The sequence below is a fragment of the Phyllostomus discolor genome, chromosome 11, assembly GCF_004126475.2.
Source record: "Phyllostomus discolor isolate MPI-MPIP mPhyDis1 chromosome 11, mPhyDis1.pri.v3, whole genome shotgun sequence".
Lineage (NCBI taxonomy): Eukaryota > Metazoa > Chordata > Mammalia > Chiroptera > Phyllostomidae > Phyllostomus > Phyllostomus discolor.
This window is the reverse complement of record NC_040913.2, coordinates 24,003,197-24,024,353: the sequence shown is the minus strand read 5'-3', so window position 1 is coordinate 24,024,353 and position 21,157 is coordinate 24,003,197. Positions and strand designations below refer to the sequence as shown.

The window sequence follows — 21,157 nt, the reverse complement described above, 5'->3', positions numbered from 1 at the left end:
CAACTAAAACAAATATAAAGTGAAAATTAACATTTATGAATCTCCTACTACATGCCAGTTGATATGCTATGGATTTTACGTATCTCCACTTAATCTAGGTAACATTGTGAGCTATAAACAAGGTCTTTCCAGAAAGTATCTAGCCATCTTACTATGAAATGGAGACATTTATTTAAAAAGATACAAGATAGAAGAAACGTTGTACATTGGACAATGATACCTCAGTCCCCTTCAAAGCTTCAAAGTAGGCACCTTGGGACCTCACACAGTTCTCCTGGCATCTATTCCACTGTTCAAAACACTCTGCAAAGTCTTTTGTTGGAATTGCCATCAGCTGCCTTACTATATTTTCCTGAATCACATCAATGGTCTGAAATCTCTTCCCTTTCAGAGGTGATTTTAGTTTTGGGAAAAGCCAGAACACATAGGGCGCCATATCTGGGCTGAAGGGGGGCTGAGTCACCTGAGTGATGTGATGTTCCACCAAAACACTCTGCGTGAGACGTGATGCATGAACCGGTGTGCTGTCATGATGAAGCAGCCAATCTCTAGTTGCCCAGAGCTGCAGCCATTTTCATCATGTTGTATCTCTCAGCCAGTGAAGAACATTGAGGTAGTACTCCTTGTTAATCGTTTGGTCTGGAGGGCTGTACTCATGATGGAAAGCACTTTCCCAATCAAAAAACACAGTTAACATGGTCTTGATCTTGCTTCGACTTTGTTGCAAGATCATGGTCTTGCTCTTGCTGTGACCTTGACTTCTTCTGGCATGGAGACTTCCATTGGGATGATGGGCCTTCATTTCCACATTATAGTAGTAGATCCATGATTCATCTCCTGTTAGTTATGACCTTCTTAAGGAAATCTGGTTCATTGGTAACATTTTGAATTGAGTCATTACCAACGGCAGCACATAGTTCTTTCTGCTGTTAGCAGAAGCCACAGAATGAATTTTGGCACATTTCATGCCATGATCCTGCATCAAAATCTCAAGACACAGATTTTGTCTCACCTGGTTTTTGTGGACACACCTGGTTTCCTGGAGAATCCATAACAACTAAAATTGTTTGGATACCTTTACCCAGCTTACTCAAGAACAGAGTACCAGCTAATTAGTTTACTGCAAGAAATGTGCAAGATTTACTTTTTCTAGACTGCCTGTCTTTTCTTCCTCGCTTATAAGTCCTGCTCTTGCCTCTGTCCTCAGCTAGGGATTCCCCATGATGAGCAAAAAATTTGTGTAAAAATACCTGTTTTTTTGAAATAGGCACAAAACTATTTTTAATTAAAAACATATTGTTTTAATGACTCGACTAAAGTCCTTAGAAAAGCAAATCTATTCCTATTTTTATTATGTAAAACTGTTCGCTTAATGAAGTTTGTGTAAAAATACCCTTGCCATTGGTATCAAAGCATTTTTATATAACCTATTTTCTATGAGGTCCTAATCTACAGTGGGCTACTTGTCTTGATTTCTGTGACACAGTCCATTTCAGACCCTTCAGGCTGTCTGCATGTAAATGATTCAACCAATTTCTATTGAGTTTCAATAGTAGTGAGACACACATTTCTGCCATATAAAACATAGACTTCCCCCAAGATTTCTATTAATTCAACGGTAACCTTCAGTGGCGTCAGTCTTCGTAACTACAGGACCAGGTACCTCAAAAACAAACTATTTCACAACCATCACCAACCAAAACTTTATTATTTCAGATTTCAGATTTATTATTTCCCAAGAGGTTGTATGGTCCCCCAGTTTGTTTTCAGCTGTTCCTGAGTAGAACTAACCACAGGGTACCTCTTCATCAGTGTGGGTTAAGGCAGACCCTCAAGGGATTTTTTTTTTTTATAAAACTTTCATTTCCCCAATTTGTTCAGCTTTCTCACTATTCCTTGTGGGCTGACTACAAAGGTTTGTCTTCATAGTCAGACAAACTATAGGTACTTTGTAAATATTTGTTTCTGTATGTTTGCTAGAGTTGCCATAATAAAGTATTACAGACTGGGTGGCTAAACCAACATGTTCCTTTTCTCAGATCTGGAGGATAAAAGTCCAAGGTCAAGGTGTTGGAGGGCTTTTCTTCTGAAGCCTCTTTCCTTGGCTTGATTCTGGGCACTTCCATGTGTCCTCACGTGGTCTCTCTTCTGTGTGCACACTTCCTCTTTCTATAAGGACAGTAGTCAGTTTGGAATAAAACTCACTCTAACGGCCTCATTTTAACTTAACTTCCTTGAAGATCCTTTCTCCAGTCACTTTCTGAAGTACTGGGGGTTAGGGCTTCAACACACGAATTTTGGGGAAACACCGCCCGTAAGTTTCCTAACAAAGAAATCTAAACTGTCACAGGTCTTAAAAGATTAAGGCTCTGTCTTTGGGGGAAAGTGTTAAAGCAGTGTCAACAGTAAATAAAACTAAAGCAGGTTACACCGAGAGGAAGAGTCCAAGTGTGATTTGCCTAGAGATCAGACATTTGATCATGGGCACCTAGTTTGTTCTACTCTCCCAGTTTTATGTACAATTCTTAAACAGCCCTTTGCTCCTGACCCAAAGGAGTATTTGTGTGTGTCTGAAGGGGAGGGATGTTAGTATGTATGTGTAAAAAAAAACATTTAAATGTATTTCAGGTTATGTGGCATCAAGTCTGAATTCATCATAAGTCTGAGGTAGGATGATTTTCCCCATTTTTCAGATAAGGAAACTGTACCTCAGAAGTAACGTGCCCAAGTCACTGAGCCAAAAATTAAGGGAGACTCCAGGACCCAACCACTCTGTACTGTGGTTTCCTGGCTCCCATCCTTTTCTCAGGTGAGACTGTGGGAGCTGCAAAGCTCTTGCCACATCTCGTTCTTCATGACGCTATGCTGTCAACATAGCAGCTCTGCTGACACCAAACACAAGCAACAAAGAAAAAAAACATGATTTTACCAAAATTTAAAAAATGTGTGCATCAAAGAACACTATCAAGAGAACAAAAACAGCAACTCACAGAATGAAAGTATTTGCAAATCAAATATCCAATAAGCAATTAATATCACAGAATATATAAAGATCAACTAGAACTAAATGACAACAAAAATAATTAAAACTTGGGACAAGGACTTGAACAGACATTTCTCCCAAAATACACAAATAGCCAATAAACACTGGAAAAGATGCTCAACATCACTAATCACTAGGGGAATACAAATTAAAACAAAATGAGATACCACTTCACACCTATTAGGATAGCTATTATTTAAACAAAAACAGTTCCTTAAAAATTAGTTCTTTAAAACAATTAGAGAGTTACAATATGATTCAGTGACTCCAATTCTGGGTATATACTGGAAAGAACTGAAAGCAAGGGCTTAAACAGATCATCACACACCAGTGTTGACAGCAGCATTATCCAACACAGCCAAAAGATAGAAACAATTCATATATTCATCATCAGATAAATGGATAAACACAATGCAGTAAATATATAAAATGGGATATTATTCAGCCTTCAAAACTAATGAAATTGATACATGATACAACATGGATGAAACTTGAAGACATCATGCTAAGTAAAATAGACACAAAAGGACAAATATTCCATGACTCCACTTATGTGAGATACCTGGAATAGTCAAAATCATAGAGGTAGAAAAGTGTTGGGGCTGGGAGAAGGGGAGAATGGGGAGTTACCCCTTAATGGGTATTTCTGTTTGGATGAAAAAGTTCTGGGTAGTAATGGTTGCACAATAATGTAAATGCTCTTAATGTCATTAAACTGTACAGCTTAAAATGTTAAATTTAATGTCGTATATTCTTTACAATAAGAATGTGGCTAATGTGAGGAATTTATAATTTCAGTTAATTTAAATAACTTTAAAAACTGATACTTGACCCTGGCCAGTATGGCTCAGTTGGTTGCAATGTTCTCATAAACCAAAAGGTCACGGGTTTGATTCCTTGCCAGGGCACATGCCTATGCTGCAGGTCAGTCCCTGGTTAGGGCACATGCAAGAGGGAACCAATGGATGTTTCTCTCCCTCCTTTCCCCTCTCTCTAACATGAATGGGCAAGTCCTTGGCTGAGGATAAAAATAAAATGTAAATTTTATAATATCCATTTTGTAAAGAAGCTCTCTTTAGAAATATAGAAAAATATAATCTTACACATTTAATATGCCAACTTTGTTTTCAAGCCTGGGGCAATGTTAGTATAGCTATCTCCTTTCATTACCAGGGGAAAAGTCTTCCATTTTATACCTCAAGCCTAATTTTACATTGTGTATCACATATCCTATCTTTAAATACTCTTCAATTACATAGCTAGTATCTAAATATTTATAGAATATATACAGAAATACAAGTTGAATTCACAGAAGCATATATTAAATGAAAAGTACATGCCAGTACCACCCAAATAATTTTATTTTTGTCACTGACAACATGCACAACACTGTGACTGTATCATTACTTTGGTTTCTTTAAATATTACTTAAGTATGCATTAAAAATACGTTTATATTTAAGAAATGTAACATACTTAAAGAAGTCCTCTGTAAACAAAACTCCTCAATATATTTTCCTGCTTTCATACATAAATAACCTACAGTCATAAATAAACTATGAACTCTAATAATCTAAAAGTATATACAAGTTTTGGAACTTGAGTGTTCTATGATTTCATAAATAAGAACATGCAGCATTTGCAGTATTTATCAGCAAATAAATGACTTATCATCCCAAGTTCTTATTGTCTCCCAATCAACTCTCCCAATAATAGACTTTCCAGGGCACTTGGTAAAGATGCTATCCATTTAAAAAGTTAAAATGGTCATCCTGGCCAGGTTGCTCAGCTGGTTAGAGCATCGTTGCAATATGCCAAGGTTGCAGGTTCGATTCCTGGTCAGGGTACATACAAGAAACAAGTAATGAATGCAAAAGTAAGTGGAACAACAAATCGATGTTTCTCTCTAAAAAAATCAATGCAAAAGAAAAAGTCAAGATGGTTAAAAGACTAGATTTTTAACATAGTACAGAGGGTTACCATTTAATTATTACTAAGCTTTACTAAATCACTTTGGTTTTTTCTGAAGAACAAAAAAATAATGCTATTAAAGAGTAAATGCTTATACTATAATTTAAATGGACGCTAACAGTCTAAAATAAAAGCAGATTAAATTTGTATTATTGGTTTTGGGAAAATATTACATTGAGATTCTGTTACAGAAACAGAATCAATATTCTGAAGAAAATTTTAATTAGTTAAAACTTTTAGGATAAAAATAATGACACACAAAAATGATTTTAGAAAGACATTATGGACCATTTGATTATTTAGGTTTTGTTTAATGACTGGAAATCTTTATTCCTTCAGAAAATAGTAACATATTTGTTGAATGACATTTCCTGTATAGTGATTAAATAACTACTAGCTATCTACTGAGTTATTAGAGAACCATTCAAGATATATTAGGTAAGCACTCAAATTATTTTTACATGATAAAAATAAAAAGACTTTTGTATGTTGAAAATGTTTCATCAGGCATTATTTTTAGGCCATCATTTACAGAGTATAAAACTAAGGGGAAAAAACATTCTCAATATTCTCATTGAATGATTCAAATGACAAATAATACTAAGCTAAGTACTATCATTACTTTTAAAATCTACATTTTTAAAAGTTTTATTTTTCAACCAATACAAAATTGATCTGGTTCACACTATTAACTGCCAAACTTTACATTTAAAAACTAAGTATTCTTTATAGATTGTAACATTTTTTGTGTGTTCTTGGGGAAAAAAACCAAGATTCTGACATACATAATGAATCTAAATAAAAGTTCACAAATGGTGGTTGAAATTCTATCAACTTTGAGCCCAATGCAACATAAAATCCAGTTATTTTGCATAAACAATTTAAAATTAAAGTTTATAATGGAAATGTCAGCAAGTCATAACTACTACATTACTACTAATGGGTTCCATTATACTTCAAACAGGCACAGCAGATGTGCACATCTGAGACAGACTGCTTAGAAAATTAAAGCTATCAGATCTATAAATAAGGAATACATAAATATTAACACTGTAATGCCAAAGCATTAGAGCCATTTAAAAAAGTAAGATGTGACGTAAACACATCTGATAGTTCTCTCTGTAAGCCACTTTTCATTGATTTATAAAGCTACAGTTTTATAATTATTTTAAAAAGGGAAATGTTGCTATACTGCTGCATGCAGTAATTTCATTGCACATTCTTGACTACAATGTGATCTTCAAATCCTCTTGCAGTGCTTGACATTTTATTAGGATTTTTCCAGAAAGTCAGCTTGTCATATTTTCAGCAGCCTATAACAAGAAAGTAAGATTCATTACAATAAAACCACAGAAAAAGAGACACCATGAAAATAAATTTGTTAATACCACACTGTCACTAACAAACAAATCCTCCCTAGCATGTATGAAACAAGTTTTATCAGGATAATGCAGTAGTTTTCACTTTTTAAAGTACACTCAAACTGTCTTTTAAACTGATAGCTAAGCTGAAAGTAGGAAATTATTTAATCTTAAATAATATAGTTGATGTAACAATATAACACTACTTGAAAAATTAACCTTCTAAGGTCTAAGAAGACCTTATCCTCAGTCTTAGTTTGTCTGTTTCTCCATGTTTCATTGTAGTACGAAAAGGGGATAAAATAGAAAAACACCTTTCTGTTATTCTATAAGCTGGAGAAAAAAGAACAAAATAATAATGAACTCCTAGGTAATCCTGCTTCACCTATAACCATTATACTTTCCATGATTAATCTGCAGAAATTCTTAGATACCAAATTACTCATCAATAAATGACTTGATATGCTTTCCTGAAAATAAGAATCTAAACAATTTCTTAATGCCAAAACTGAAAATGCTGATTTTAAATTAGTTTTACATCAGAACATATGGTAAACTTTTAATTCATTTACATTTCTACTTCTTAATTAAAACTTAAGTTTTATCTAAAATTCTGAAGTCTTTCATGAGAATCCCTTAAGATATCAGGAAAACTATAGATAACTCAATCTCAAACATTCTCAGTCAACACAACCTACCTTGTTTATATATATAGTTGGCTATTCTAAATTACTCTTTTCCTCCTTTGGGTTTACCAAATTCTCAAGAATTAAGACCTAGTTTGAAAAAACAACAATGTCCCTTGTTCAAGACCCTATACACTTTCTTCTTTTTTAATTATTTAATTTTTAATCAAATTTAAATTCACATTTAATATAAAATCATGTAAGTTTCAAGCGTACATTTCTGTGTACTGATACTAGATCTGTATGTTGCACTGTGTGCCCACCACCTAAAGTCAAACCATCCTCTATTAGCTTTAGCCACATGCCCTTTAGGCACTCATTCTGTCATCTACCTAATCCCACTGTCAGTAACATTTACTTCAAAGACTTGAAATAATATATATAATTTTAGAATTTTTAAAATGGAAACACCGTAACTTTAATGCAGTTTAATTTGTCTTGCCCCAGTTGTCATGCTAATTTTAGAGGTTCTCCTCCAAGATACAGGTAATACATCAAGTATGATGCACTGAAAATGAAACAAGCATTTTCACTTAAACTAAATAAGCCATCACCTTTGTATAGCATTCATGTTATATGAATGCAGAATTACTTTCTATTTAAAAGAACAACAATGGCATCCTAGAGACCAACATAGTTACCAGATGGCCATTAAAGACTCCCCAGATTTGTAAGAATTTGCCCTGGGAAAAACCAGTGTTAGAAGTCTTTTCTTCTGCACTTCCCTTTCCTGTGCAAGTTTATTTCTTTCTCTGGAAGGATGGATGGGAAACATATGACTTAATCTCTTGTTTCTTTCTCAACTACCAATTCTACTGCTCCAAAATTCTCCTGCTGCAGACCTTCCTATACAGTGAGAGGTACATCACTCACTCTAAGACTATTAGTGATAGCACAGGACAGCTACAAGAAAAAGAGCAAAGCTTAGTGTATAGGAATGCATCAATAACAATAATAATTCAGGTAGCATAAACTAGAAGATACATAAAAGTAGGTCTTGCTTAGAACTTCTGAAATTATAATATGTAAATAATTGTCTAACCCATAAATACTAGCACCAAGGAAACAACACAAAAATTCAGTGTTCATAAAAGAATCATTCATAAAAAATAAGGTTTATTTTTAAAGAAATGCATCTAATCTACAGTTTTGTTTATGCTGTGGGAGATACCCAAAGGTAATCTACCTATTGCTATTAGAAACTGATCTAATTGGGTGACACACAACTAGCTGTTACTGTAAATGATTTAAATATTTATCAATATACAAGTCTGTGAAAGAGAAAGACAAAATGATTCTAATCACCAGAATTTCTAGGTAAAGATGGTAGAATGCAGCAGGAACAGTTTCTCCTTATCCTAGTTTTCATACCAAAAGAAATAAAAAATATGGGAAAATATTTCAGCAACAACAACCACACAAAAAACTTATGCTTATAACTTTTTACCAACTTATGCTTATAATTCTTTATCAAGTCTCAACCCCAATCCAATAGTATCAGTTAATAGAGAATAACCTTAATCGAGAGGGAAGTAACCCAAGGAAGGTTATTCTATAATTCAACAAAATTGAGTATAATAATTTGATTTTTAAAGTAGCGTGATACTATCTAGAACAGTGTTCACTAAATATCACTGGTTATCTTCTATGTAATCTTGAATGACTTTTACTTGCTGTTACAGTTCAGTGGATTTAGCGAGGGCCTGTGAAGTAAAGGGTCACAGGTTTGATTCCCAGTCAGGGCACACGCCTGGGTTGTGGGCCAGGTCCCCAGTAGGGGGTGTGCAAGCGGAAACCACACGTTGATGTTTCTCTCCCTCCCTTTCTCCTTCCCTTCCCCTCTCTCTAAAAAATAAAATAAATATAATACTTTAAAAAATCTTGAATGACTTTTTTGTCTTTGATTTTCTAATTTAAATATTTTTAAATTATAAGCATGTATTATTTTTATAAAAATTACACAGATTTCAAAAATTGCTTTAAAGAAAACAAGAAAAGATTCTAACTAGCACTTCTTTCCTGCGAACTTTCAAGGATCTCCTCCACACCCAATTTTAACAAGATACTAGCATTCTGGTTTTAGATTATGGTAGAAATGTGTTTTAAAAGGTTGTGTGTGTGTGTGTGTATGACTGATCATCCATTCAAATGGGCAATACTTTTTGACTTGTTCAACTTAAAACTATTGATTTTGCCTTCATATCAGATCATGGTCCACTGAATGTGAAATAACCAGTATGCTCAGAACCAAAAAAACTATGCTATTTAGGTAGTTCTGAATCCCCTACCCTAGTACCTGGGGTTTTATTATGTCTAAGAAAATACTATACCAAATACTTCTGTCAGTCTCTCTTGCGCATTCTTTTTAGCCAGGTTATATCTGCCTTTGGCTCCTTTATAGTGCTCAAACTGTATTACAATACAAAAATCTGTACCTGGAAGAAACCAAATTTCCATTCACAGTGGCAAAGATAAATAAGTTATGGTATATTTGTAAAGTGAAACATGATTATTACAGTAAAAATGTATTACAACTACACACAACATAAATGAACCTCACAAATGTGTTAAATGAAAGAACCCAGTAAAAAAAGGATTGTGCTGTAAGATTCCATTTATACTGAGTTGAAAATTTTGACAGAATTAAACGGCAGTGTTTAGAGATCCATGTTTAGTCAATAAAGCTATTCAAGGAAGTGTCTACCATAAAAATCATGGCAGTAGTTAACTGGAGGGGGAAGCAGGAAGAGGAAGTCAGCAATGGGGGGAATAAAGGGAACTTCTATGGTTCTGGAAATGAGAGTTGCATAGATATTCTCTTCATGACTTTTTTATGTTATTTTAATAATAAAAAAGTTTTAAAAGGCACAAAACCAACAACCCAAATCACTAAAACTTACTGAAGAATAACAATGTGAGATGGGTAAGCTACATGTTTTATATAGTTCTATTTCTTCAAAGAAAAGAAATAAGGCTAAAGAAAAGCCACTTTGTCCTTGGAAGACTTAAATAAGGCTAATTGGAAGTTTCAGTATTCTTGCACAGTGAGTTAGTGCTATATAAACATGGAAACAATCTCGCCCGAGATTGTTACACACACTGTGTGTAAGCAAGACAGGGAACACTTTTCTAGTTCCAAATTTCAGCAGTTAAAAGGTGCTAAATTTGAATTTGACAAAAGGTGGTCCTCTGGGCCCATGGTGGCATGCAATCCAATTGCCCTCAGCAGTTCCTTGGTCTCTGAGCCCCTCTGAGTCATTCTTCCCTTGTCCTCAAAAATAAACTCATGTTCACAGGCGGTTAGCTCTCATGGCCAATTTCTTGGCTGTGGAATGCCCGATGTCTGACAGTCTTCCTTCATTTTGTACGGTACAGGGTCTTTCGGTCTGACCTGGAAGTGTTTTGTGCTAGATGGCTGACTGCATCTAGAAACCATACACCTACCCTCTTCACCAATAGGTTCCCCAACCACAGTCCTGTCCTCCTCTCCCCAGTGTGCTGCCTGGACAGGCTTAGAATTTTCCAAGGCAAGTGCTACTTCCTTTTTGCTTACCCTCCTCAATTTCTCATTCCTCTTACATTTTACTATAAGTAGCAAGAAGACAACAAGCTGCACATCCAAACTCTGGAAATTTCTTCAGCTAAATATCCTAGTTCATCACTTACAAGTTTTATTTTCCTTCCAAACAGTGGAATATAATTCAATCAGTGCTCCTTCATTGTACAGCAAGGATAGTCTTTCCTTCAGTGCCCATTTCATGTTCCTCACTTCCACTTGAGACTTCACCAGGAGTACTAAAGTCCTTATTTCTTGCAAGATTCTATTCGTAATGATTATGTATTCTCTAAGATGACTGAAGCTTCTTCTAGATCTCTCCTCTCTCTGAGCCCTCACCAGAATCACCTCTTATGCCCATATTTCTACAAATCATCTCTTCAAGATAATCTAGGCTTTTTCTATCAAGTGCACTAAAACCTCCCAATCTCTACTCATTATCCAATTCCAAAGCCACTTCCACATTTGTAGGTATTTCTTAAAGCAGCACTCCACTTCCTAGCAGTAAATCTGTATTAGATTTCTAAGGCTGTCATAACAAAGTACCACAAACTGGGTAATTTAAAACAACAGAAATTATCCTCTCACAGTTCTAGAGGCAGAGGGCCACTGACTCTCTGAAGGCTCTAACAAAGGTTCCTTCCTTCCTTCTTGTGCCTGCCAATAGTCCTTGGCCTTCTCTGGTTAATAGATGTCATCACTCTGGTCTCTACCTCTGTCATTACATGACAGTCTCCCCTCCTGTGTATGTGCCTTCACATGGTTCTTTGTGTATCTGTGTCTAAATGTCACTTGTCTTATAAGGACATCAAGCATTAATGCATTAATATCTCATCTTAATTTGATTATACCTGCAGATACATTATTTCCAAGTAAGATCATATTCACAGGACCTGGAACTGAGCATATGTTATTTCAGGCAGAAATAATTTACCCACAACACAGGGAAAATTCTAAACACAGCTGGAGAAAACAACTAGGAAAAAAAACACAATCTATGATAATGACAACTTTGTGATTGGAACATATGCTAAGATAACGGTCTTCAGAATTTCTTCTGATGGTAATAAAAGTTACTTTAATCATGTTTAAGATCTCTCATATAACTTCATCATCAATTATTTTCTAAACAAAACCATCTTTATTTAGAATGAACTAAGAACTGAATCTTTACCTTCAGTGCTTCGGTAGCCTTTCGAAGTTCCTTTATAACTGACGATAAAGCTTCTGGATTAATTCCTTGTTCACAAAGCCGTACACAAATAGACAGAGTCTCCATGTCTAAGCCAGTATTTAAAATTCTTGAAATCTCGAGCAGAACTGAAAAAAAGATAGAAAAAAATGTTAAAACAAAATCTTACATTTTATTTATATTTTAAAAGATTGATTGATTTATAGAGAGGAAGGGAAAGAGAAAGACACGGAGAACATCAATGTGTGGTTTCCTCTTGAGTGCCCCTTCCTGGGGACCTGGCCAGCAACCAGGCATGTGTGCCCTGACTGGGAATCGAACAAGTGACCCTTTGGATCACAGGCCAGAGCTCAGTCCACTGAGTCACATTAGCCAGGGCCAAAATCTTACATTTTAAAATATGCACAATACTTTTGTTTTTAATTCATATAATACTGCAAACACCAAAGAAACAGCAAAGCATCCTCACACTTGGAAATAGGCATGTAATACTGTCTTTCCCTTACTTAGCTCTAGAAGCTTCAAAATAAACTTACAACTTCCCTTCACACAACTGCTTTACGTAACTTAGTTCTTATTCTACCACTCTCTTAATTATGTATCATAATCAGGATTATTCTGAACATTCCTCTTTTTATATTCTTTTAGAATGTAATTTAGTCACATAACATATTTTATAGAAACACCATACATTACTTAATCCCTCTATTTTAAGAGTGAGGTTGCTCTCATGTGGTCCACATTAAAATAATACTGCAATATGCATCAGTACATACTAACTTAATTTTATTAGGATAAATTCCTAGAGGTGAAACTACTCAATCAGTAATATACATTTTTAAGGCTTTAAAAATATTGAGAAACTTTTACAAATTGACAGTGTTCATGTTTGTTGAATCTAAGAATAAAAATTAAAATATATTTTTAACTTCATTTTTATAGTACTTCATTTTATTAGTTTCTAAAATTATCTTTCATATGGTAAACACTATCACAGAGTAAATATATTGGTCACATTAAACTTTGTTTTTAGAACTTTGTAAGTCAATGGTTGATGTGTTATCTATTGTTTTCCTCTATTATTTCCTCTTAGCATTATGCTTAGAAAGTTATTCCCCATGCAATGGATATATAATTACTCACCGGTACTCTCTTCTAGCACTTGAAAATTTATTTCCCTTCCCTCATCCATAAATACTTAAATATGTAACTCCCTGGAATTTGGTTGGAAAATGGAATCTCTAACTTTTCCTTCCAGAAATAAGTCAGTTGCCCAATACTGTTCATTGAACAATCTATCCTTTTACCACTGTTAGGATGCTACCTTTATCACACAGTAAACTGCCATATACTTATGGATTAGTTGCATGTGTCTCTCGTCAGTGTCACAATTTTAATTCTTAACTTTACATTGCATGAAGTGGGTTAAAGAAAACTTTGTTACCTTTTATTATCATAAGCCCTTTCATTCCCTCTGTGAACTTAAAAATATTGATCAATTCCAAAACCAAATTCTATTTGAGTTGATTTGAATTGCATGAAAACTATTATTTTGGGACAAATGGACAAGTTAATGATATTAAATCATCTATTAATTTAAATAGATGGGCCTTTCCCAATTTTTCTTACATCACAATCATTTCATCTGTAGTTCATTTAAGTGCTCTAAGAAATATATCTTCCATGCCTGTACTTAACTTTTGAACACATGGAGTTCAGTTCTAATGTCTCTGTAAGGTCATCTTAACATATGAGGCAATTCTGAGCATGTTTCAACTGAGAAAATTTTTCTCATCATGGTTGTAGTTTCCTCCTTTGCATACCTACTAATTTTTTATTGGTTGCCAGACATTGTGAATTTTACCTTATTTGCTGCTGGATAATTTTCTATTTCTATACATATACTTGAGCTTTGTAATGAGGTGCAGTTATCTGGAAATAGTTTGATCCTTTTGCGTCTTTTAAGATTTATCAGTCAGGACCAGAGCCTAATTTATAATAAATATAGGGCTAATTATTCCGCATTGTTGAGATAATACCCTCCTGAGTTCTTTACCCAAAGTCTCATAAATTATGAAGTTTCCCATTCTGGTTGGTAGATACAGACACTATACTCAGTCCTGTGTTAGCATGGTATACTGCTCTATTACTTTTGGATGGTTCTTTCCTCCAGTTTTGGGGGTACTTTCCTCACACACATGCTATCCAATACTCTGCTGAATACCTGCGGGAAACCTGTGGACTCCAGAATGCTCTCTAGGTGCAGTTTTCCTCTGAGGTACTCTCCTGCAAGCTTTCTGCCTGCTATGGTCTCCCTGGACTCTCTCAGCTCCTTCCGCTCAATTCCAGGTGTCCACTGAGTTCCATCTGGATTCTTCCCCAAAGCCACTACATTGTGGTCTGGAAACTCTCAGAAAGCAGAAAGCTGAGGCAACTATCTGGCTCACTTCATGTCTCCTGTCTCTCAGAAATCACTGTCCTTTGCTGCCTGATATCCAGTGAAATGAATACCTTTATTCTACAAATTTTGCCTGGGTTTTGTTGGTTGTTTCAGGTAGAGGGTTAAATCAGTCCGTTATTCCATCTTGGCTGAAACCTAACTGCCCCTTCAGATTTTCATTTCTTCAGTGTTGATATTTCAACATACTAATACTTTGCTCTTCAGTTGAATTCATGCTATTTGCTGAATTTATTTCAATAAGTATTTTTAGATTTCTAATTCCCTACCATAATGACTTATTTTCATAAATGCTTATTTATAACCAGTTATTTTCTGACCATTGTTTGTTTTATGTTTAAGGTTATATTCTCTTCAGAAGCCATTTTTGAGATTTGTTTCTTCAGGTATAAGCAAGTAGCAAAAAGAGTGGTTGAGTGTGCTCTCCAGAGCCAGACTACCGGGGGTGAAATTTCACTTTCACTACTTGTAGGCAAGGTAACCTCTCTGCACCTTTGTTTCAACATTCTGTAAAATGGAGATAATCATAATACTTATAGGACTATTGTAAGGATTAAAGGATGCATTAGAATGGTGTTTGGCATATGGTAGTGCTCAATATTTTTTCTTCATGTTAGTTGTTACATTTATGATTTTCTTCCACCTTAGGTACTTTGTGATTTTTGGCTGAAAGCTAATCTTCCACAGATTTTCTTAGATGTTTGGATTGGTGATGTGTTCTTGAGCGGTTAGTATCACTAGCCTCAACTCTCATCATTGGGCTTTGTGGAAGCATCCTGGCTCCAGACACACAAGACACATGAATGGTGTTTCTCAATCCCTAGCCATGGCAGATGGCATCTTTCTGGCCCCCAGCTACACTCAGACAGGGCAGCACGCTTTGTTGGGTTTCATTCCCAGTCCCCTGCTGTATTCCCATCTGCTCCTTTCTGTGGGGGTAGAGGTGGACTTCCCTCTTTCTAATCAATGAAGACTTCTTTCCTGGTTTTATACTTGGCTATACTGATAACTGTATTTTAACATTATTTCCTTTCATTTTTATAGGCTTAGAACAGCAAGTTTCAAGCAGTGCTCAATTGTCATCAATTCTGACAGTGAATCATTAATTTATTTTTTAGTTTTGATTGTTTTCATAAATGGACTCTATTTCATTCCTGCATATTTTAAGTGACTAGTGCTGATTTTCTAGAAAATTATTTTATTTTTATTTTGTAGTCAGCCACCTTAACAAAGTCTACTGAAGTTTCTAACAGTTCTTCAGGTGATTCTCTTTTGTTTTATAGTCAGATAATCATTTCACCTACAAATAATTGTTTTGTGTCCTTTCTGATTATCTCTTTTCTAATCCTGTGCTATATGCTAAACCTTTCATATCAATGTTTCCAAGAAAGCAGTGAAAGAAGGTACCTCCAATTTTATTTAGAATGCATTTAACATTACTGTTAAGGATGATGTCAGTTTCATATAACTATCCTTTATCATGTTATAAATGTACTCTTTTCTTTTGCTAAGACTTTAAAATCAGGAAAACATGTTGGTATCATCTTATCAATACCTTTTCATCAACCACTCAAATGACAAACTGCATTAACAGATGAAGAACACTGAGCTTGGGAAATCCCTTTTACAGTAAGCAGTTAGCAAGCCTGCTCTTTATTTGGAGGTAGATGTTACCTCATCCCTCAGGGCTACTTACTACAAACACAATCCTGAAAAACAGCCGGAAGAGAGAGCAGTCAGGGCTTTGTATTCTTGGCACACAGAGCAAGAATGTATAGGTATGCTCAGGGCTCTAGAAGAGTGCATCTCCCAATAGTGACACTACAAAACTCTTGAGGCTAGGCTAAAAGATGCAATATAGCTTCCTCTTTGCTCTCTGTTAGGACACTCCCCCTTGGAACCCAGCCTCCAAATGTAAGAACACCCAGTGTTACAGCCCAATAGTGCGTGCTGAGAGCCCAGCTAACAGTCTGCATCAAGCAGCAGTCAAGCGAGTGAGGAAGCTTTGAGATGACTCCAGACTCAGCACTAACTGCAATGCATAGACACCCTCAGTGCAACCACTTAGATGAACCTGGTTAACAGCCAGAACTGTGAGAGAGAATTTTTGTTGTTTTATGCTGTAAGTTTGGGGTGGTTTATTATGCAGCAACAGTATATATTCTCATCATATTCCAACTCTCTGACATCATCATCACCATCATCATGACAAATTCTCCTGTCCAGTTTTCTTCATGGTAGACACTTTTATATACTTATTCCTGACTTCACGTCTTTGTTTATGTTCTTCTCTTCCCTCCATATAATTTCACCTCAGTACCTATATTTCTTTCTTTAACCTTTCTTTTACAGTTCACATTGATCTTTACTTCCTAACTTCACAAACTGTCTGTAATAAGTATTTCTGTGGTATCCCCTGTGTAACTGGTACCTACATGTATTTTATGCCTACTGTGCTACTGCTGAAAATGTAGTTGTGAACAAGACAGATATGGTCCCAGTTCTCATGGACATTACAGTCTAAGAGGAGAAACAGACGTTAAAATAACTGATTTCAGTTATGAGAAGGAAAATAACATACTTCCAAAACAAATTACAGTATCTTACCCAGTTGTGAAGGACATTTGTTTAGGAAAGACTTTGTCTGAGGAAGTGACAATTAAGCTTAAACTTCAAAAGTGAATAGAAATTAATTTGACTAATGCAGAGGCAAGAGGAAGGGCAAGGACTAGAGGCCCCACAAACAAACAAACAGAAAACCCAGCTTATGCTGGGGAGATTTTGGTAAATTAAAATGATGTGAAAGGCTCACGTGAATACAATGTAATCAAAGGAGACGAATAGCTGTAAAATATGACAGGCAGGCATGAAAATCTACTAAAGCCCAATCGAAGATTTGAGAACTTTAGGATGCTATTAGAAGTTATAACACGAGAGTGTGACAAAATCAGATTTTCAATTTTAAAAGACTTTTGCTGCATAATATTGAGTGAACCTCGAAAAAAGATAGAACACTTATGGAGAAAGAGTCCAACTAAGTTACTGAAATTTTGGTGAAAGACTGGTGGATGGAATGGACAGCAGAGATTAGGACAAGTGGTCAAATAGTGCTGATTAGGACAAGTGGTCAAATGTTTTCAATTCTTTACTCATCTCAGATGGGTAAAGCTCTCAGAAGGGCTTAGTGAGGAATCTGAGGTAGGGGAGGTTACAGAAAGCCAAACTGACTCTTAGGTTCCTTTCTCATAAGAACAACTAGATGGATGGTGGTAGCACACATGGACTATATATACACTTGCTTCTATGACAATGCCTTAATACACTGTGAACTCTCTTAATTCCTTTTTTTCTAACTAACTGCCTGGTATATAAAGTACTATTACACAGAAGCCTCTACTAAGAAAGAAGTACATTTTTATCATAATTGTCAAAAACATAATTACTAGTAGTAAGAAATGAGACCATTAGGAAAATTCTGGAATATAAGAAAAAAAGAATTAAAGTATAAAACTATCAATATAGAGCAGGTGTCAAACTCATTTTCACGGGGGGTGGGGGGGTGGGGGTGGGCAGCCACATCAGCCTCCCAGTTGCCTTCAAAGGGCCGAGTGTAATTTCAACTCCTTACCAGTTAAGGAGTAGTTACATTTATACAGCCCTAAAATTATTTCAGCCCTTTGAAGGCAATCGCAAGGCTGATGTGGCCTCCAGTGAAAGTGAGTTTGACACCCCTGATATAGAGTATCTAAAATTTCAAAACACTGAAAAGCAAAAGAGACAACTAAGTACAGAGAAGGAGACAGTAGTTGACAGAAATTGACATTTTAAAGCGGTAATGTAGGAAGAGAACACTGAGGATCTAAGAGTGAGGATAGATGATCTTATACAATAGACCTGATACTAAATCAGGGCTAGGATCAATCAGGTTCCTTTCAAAGAGAACTGTGCAGATCAATAACAAAGGCCACTGCTTTCTCCCATCTGAAGTGCCTTTATCAAAATCCTTTTCATTTGCCCTGATTGCTGTGGCTTGGTTGGGTGTCATCCTGCAAAGCGAAAGGTTGACGACTGGATTCCTGGTCAGGACACATGCCTGTGTTGCAGGTCCAGTCCCCAATTGGGGGGGTGTGCCACCCCAAGAAGCAACAGATGGATGTTTCTCTCTTGTATCCAGGTTTCTTTCTTGCATCAATGTATCATGCCCTCTTTTTATCCCCCTTCACCTCTCTCTAAAATAAATAAAATCTTTTTAAAAAACTTTTCATTTCACAAAATTATAAATATTTACAGCTGAGTGCTACAATCCTTGCAAATCACTAACATACTGGAATATTAGATCACTGTTGGTTTACTAATACTGATGGGAGGTAGGTAGTAAGAGAACAAGGAGAAATACTACATCTTGAAGGAGGGTAGTCAGACTCAAAAAGTTTTGGACAATTTGGCTCTTATGTATAGATTTTAATAAAAGTAAAATCCCACATTACCAGAATTTCAAATAATAATGATGTCTGAGTAAGTCAGCCCAGTGTCTTGGGCAAAGTAAAGTTTTATTTCTAAAAATGAGATTGGCAGGAAGTGAGATTATAAAATGACTGCAGTCAGGGCTTTTCCAGTTCACTGTATGGCCCATTATTTAAGGTACAAATGTCACTATGCTTTCCTTTGTGTCTCAATCATTACAGACAGCATGGAAAATACTTCAATGTATTTCAATGACTGCAATAATTCAATTTCACACTTTTTGGAATTGTCTTGGACCCAATTATGGCACAATAGCAAGGATTTTATGTTAAGTGTAGAACTCTAATAGACAAGACAGTATCTGTCACATTTTAACAAATGTTGACCCACTGCCAACCAGGAGACTTTTTTCTTACCTTCTGGTTTTGTGGACAAACCATATGAAGAGGAACAGTGTTCTATTACCACCCCTTCTCTCCTCCAATTTTTTAAAATTGTTTATTCTTGTTTTTTCCCATTACCATTTATCCCCCTTATACCCTCTTCCACCTCCACCCCAACTCCCCCAATTTTTTCTTTTTTTAAAAAAAACTGTTCTTGCCCTGGCTGGCTAGCTCAGTTGGTTAGAGCACTGTCCTGATATGCCAAGGGTGTGGGTTTGATCCTTGGTCAGGGCACATACAAGACAACTAGTAAATGTACAAATAAGTAGAAAAACAAAACTGATATTTCTCTCTCAAGAAGGATAGGGCACTAGAAGGATGGATGTTAAGAACAAAATTCTTTTCAGAAAAACAGAGGCTTGGTGAGTAAAAAACTTGGTGAGTAAAAAATTAGATACAAAGGCTCTAATAATACTATATGCAATTATTTGAAAAGGAAACCAGCAGCTGGTGCAGAGAAAGCCAGAAGTCTTATCAAATCCCATAAGCAGCTGTCTTATGAAGTAGTGACTACAGTGGAGGCAGAGACAGGGCATGAAGGCTCACATGGCCTAGTACGAATTCCATGGGGTTTTATTTTCAGAGATAGAGGCTGATGACTGTATCCCTTGGAAAATGCAAAAAGCAATGTTTAACATCCATCGAACACTCACACACGTGGAGTCGAATAAAATGAAGACAAAGACACTTCCAAGTGGGATGACATCTTCTATTACACAGAAATAAATCAGGAAACTTATCACTATGAGTCAATACAGCAACAAATAAAGACAACATGATTATAGTAATAGATGCCAAATTTGATGAAATTCAGCAAATATTACTAATATTTTTAAAGAAACGGAAATAGAAAGAAAAAACCAAGAAAGTAACAATATAGTATCTTTTAATGATCATCTTCGATGTGCCTTTTTACCTGGTTATCTTATATATTCACGTTATAACCCTAGGACGTAACCTCATTTTACAGGGGGAAAAAAAAAAAAGACAGCCCAAAGACGTTTAAGTAGCTAGTCCAAGCTCACCGCCCGAGGAATAAAGGGGTGGAGCCGGCACTGGAGGACGGAGAGAGGGTAACACCAACACGCGTTTCCGTCTTCTACTACCCGTGCAGGCTCTAACCCGCGTGCCTCCGGGCGCGAAGACAAGAGAATACACCCAGAGCCCGTAGACACAGGTGTCACCCGATCCAAAACGAAACTGGGGCAATTCTGATGAAGCGGCGCCTCGTTCATTCACCGCATGTTTTAAAAGCGCCTACCCGAGTGCCAAGGACACGCAAGTAGCAGTGATCAAACACTCACGTCCACTGTCTGCACCGGGCTTACAGTCTTGAGGCCTGTACAGTCTAGCTCCCCGCTCTGGACTAAAGGAATGGGCGCCTCGCACCGGAAGTCCACTCCAGTGGGACCCGAAGAAGGCTGGGGGTGCACGAGGACTGGCGCGAGGAAGGGGTGTGGCGCGCGCGGAGGGAGCGCAGGACCTGTGCGTGCGTGCGGGCGGGCGGCGCACGGGGTCCGACGCGGTGGGGCCGGAACGCCTAGCGCGCGACAAACTACTCAGAAGCGAAGAGACAATTCTCCAAAAATGGAGCCATCAGCCCTGCGGCCCTGGCAGGGCCCTTGGGAGGATCTTCAAAGACGCCGTAGGGGGCAGGAAGTGCATCTGAAGTCTTCCCGGACTCACGCCCGCCTCCGGTCCTCGGCTTTGGGAAGCGGAATCGAGGTCAAGGAGCAGCAACGGGCACTCACCGTCCATGGTCTCCCTCACCGCATTCAGATTCGCCGTCGCCGCCGCCGCCGAGGCCCCAGCGCCGCTACTTGCCATGGCTGAGGCCGACGAAGGCGGGAGCAGCAGGGGCTGACCCGGAACTGGAGCGCCTTCCTTTCTCCTAGGCAATCACACCGCGCGTCCCGGCTCACGCCGGGCAGGCTCCGCCCCTCGCGCTAGTCGCCGGCTGGATGCTCGGTTGATTTTGAATTTG

The 21,157-nt window shown here is 36.9% G+C and overlaps 1 protein-coding gene across 2 annotated transcripts; it reads right to left on the bottom strand.

The window, feature by feature from the left end:
• Positions 1–4,386: 4,386 nt before the first annotated feature.
• On the bottom strand, positions 4,387–21,126 carry MZT1 (mitotic spindle organizing protein 1). Of its 2 annotated transcripts, none has more exons than XM_028526458.2 (3): positions 20,925–21,126; positions 11,791–11,936; positions 4,387–6,326 (listed from the first exon to the last, which is right to left on the bottom strand). In XM_028526458.2, exons 1-3 carry the CDS (start codon positions 20,998–21,000, stop codon positions 6,303–6,305), a joined length of 246 nt encoding a protein of 81 aa, XP_028382259.1. In that variant the 5' UTR covers positions 21,001–21,126; the 3' UTR covers positions 4,387–6,302. The 2 variants fall into 2 exon arrangements, with proteins under 2 accessions (XP_028382259.1, XP_035867193.1); XM_036011300.1 differs by lacking the exon at positions 4,387–6,326 and adding an exon at positions 7,513–7,812.
• Positions 21,127–21,157: the final 31 nt, after the last annotated feature.

Coding starts and splice junctions, on each gene's coding strand:
- MZT1 (XM_028526458.2), bottom strand. CDS start 21,000: ATGGCAAGTAGCGGCGCTGGGGCCTCGGCGGCGGCGGCGACGGCGAAT. Junction 11,937..20,924: donor GGTGAGGGAGACCATGGACG/GTGAGTGCCCGT, acceptor TCTTTTTTTCAG/TTCTGCTCGAGATTTCAAGA. Junction 6,327..11,790: donor AGGCTACCGAAGCACTGAAG/GTAAAGATTCAG, acceptor TTCTTGTTATAG/GCTGCTGAAAATATGACAAG.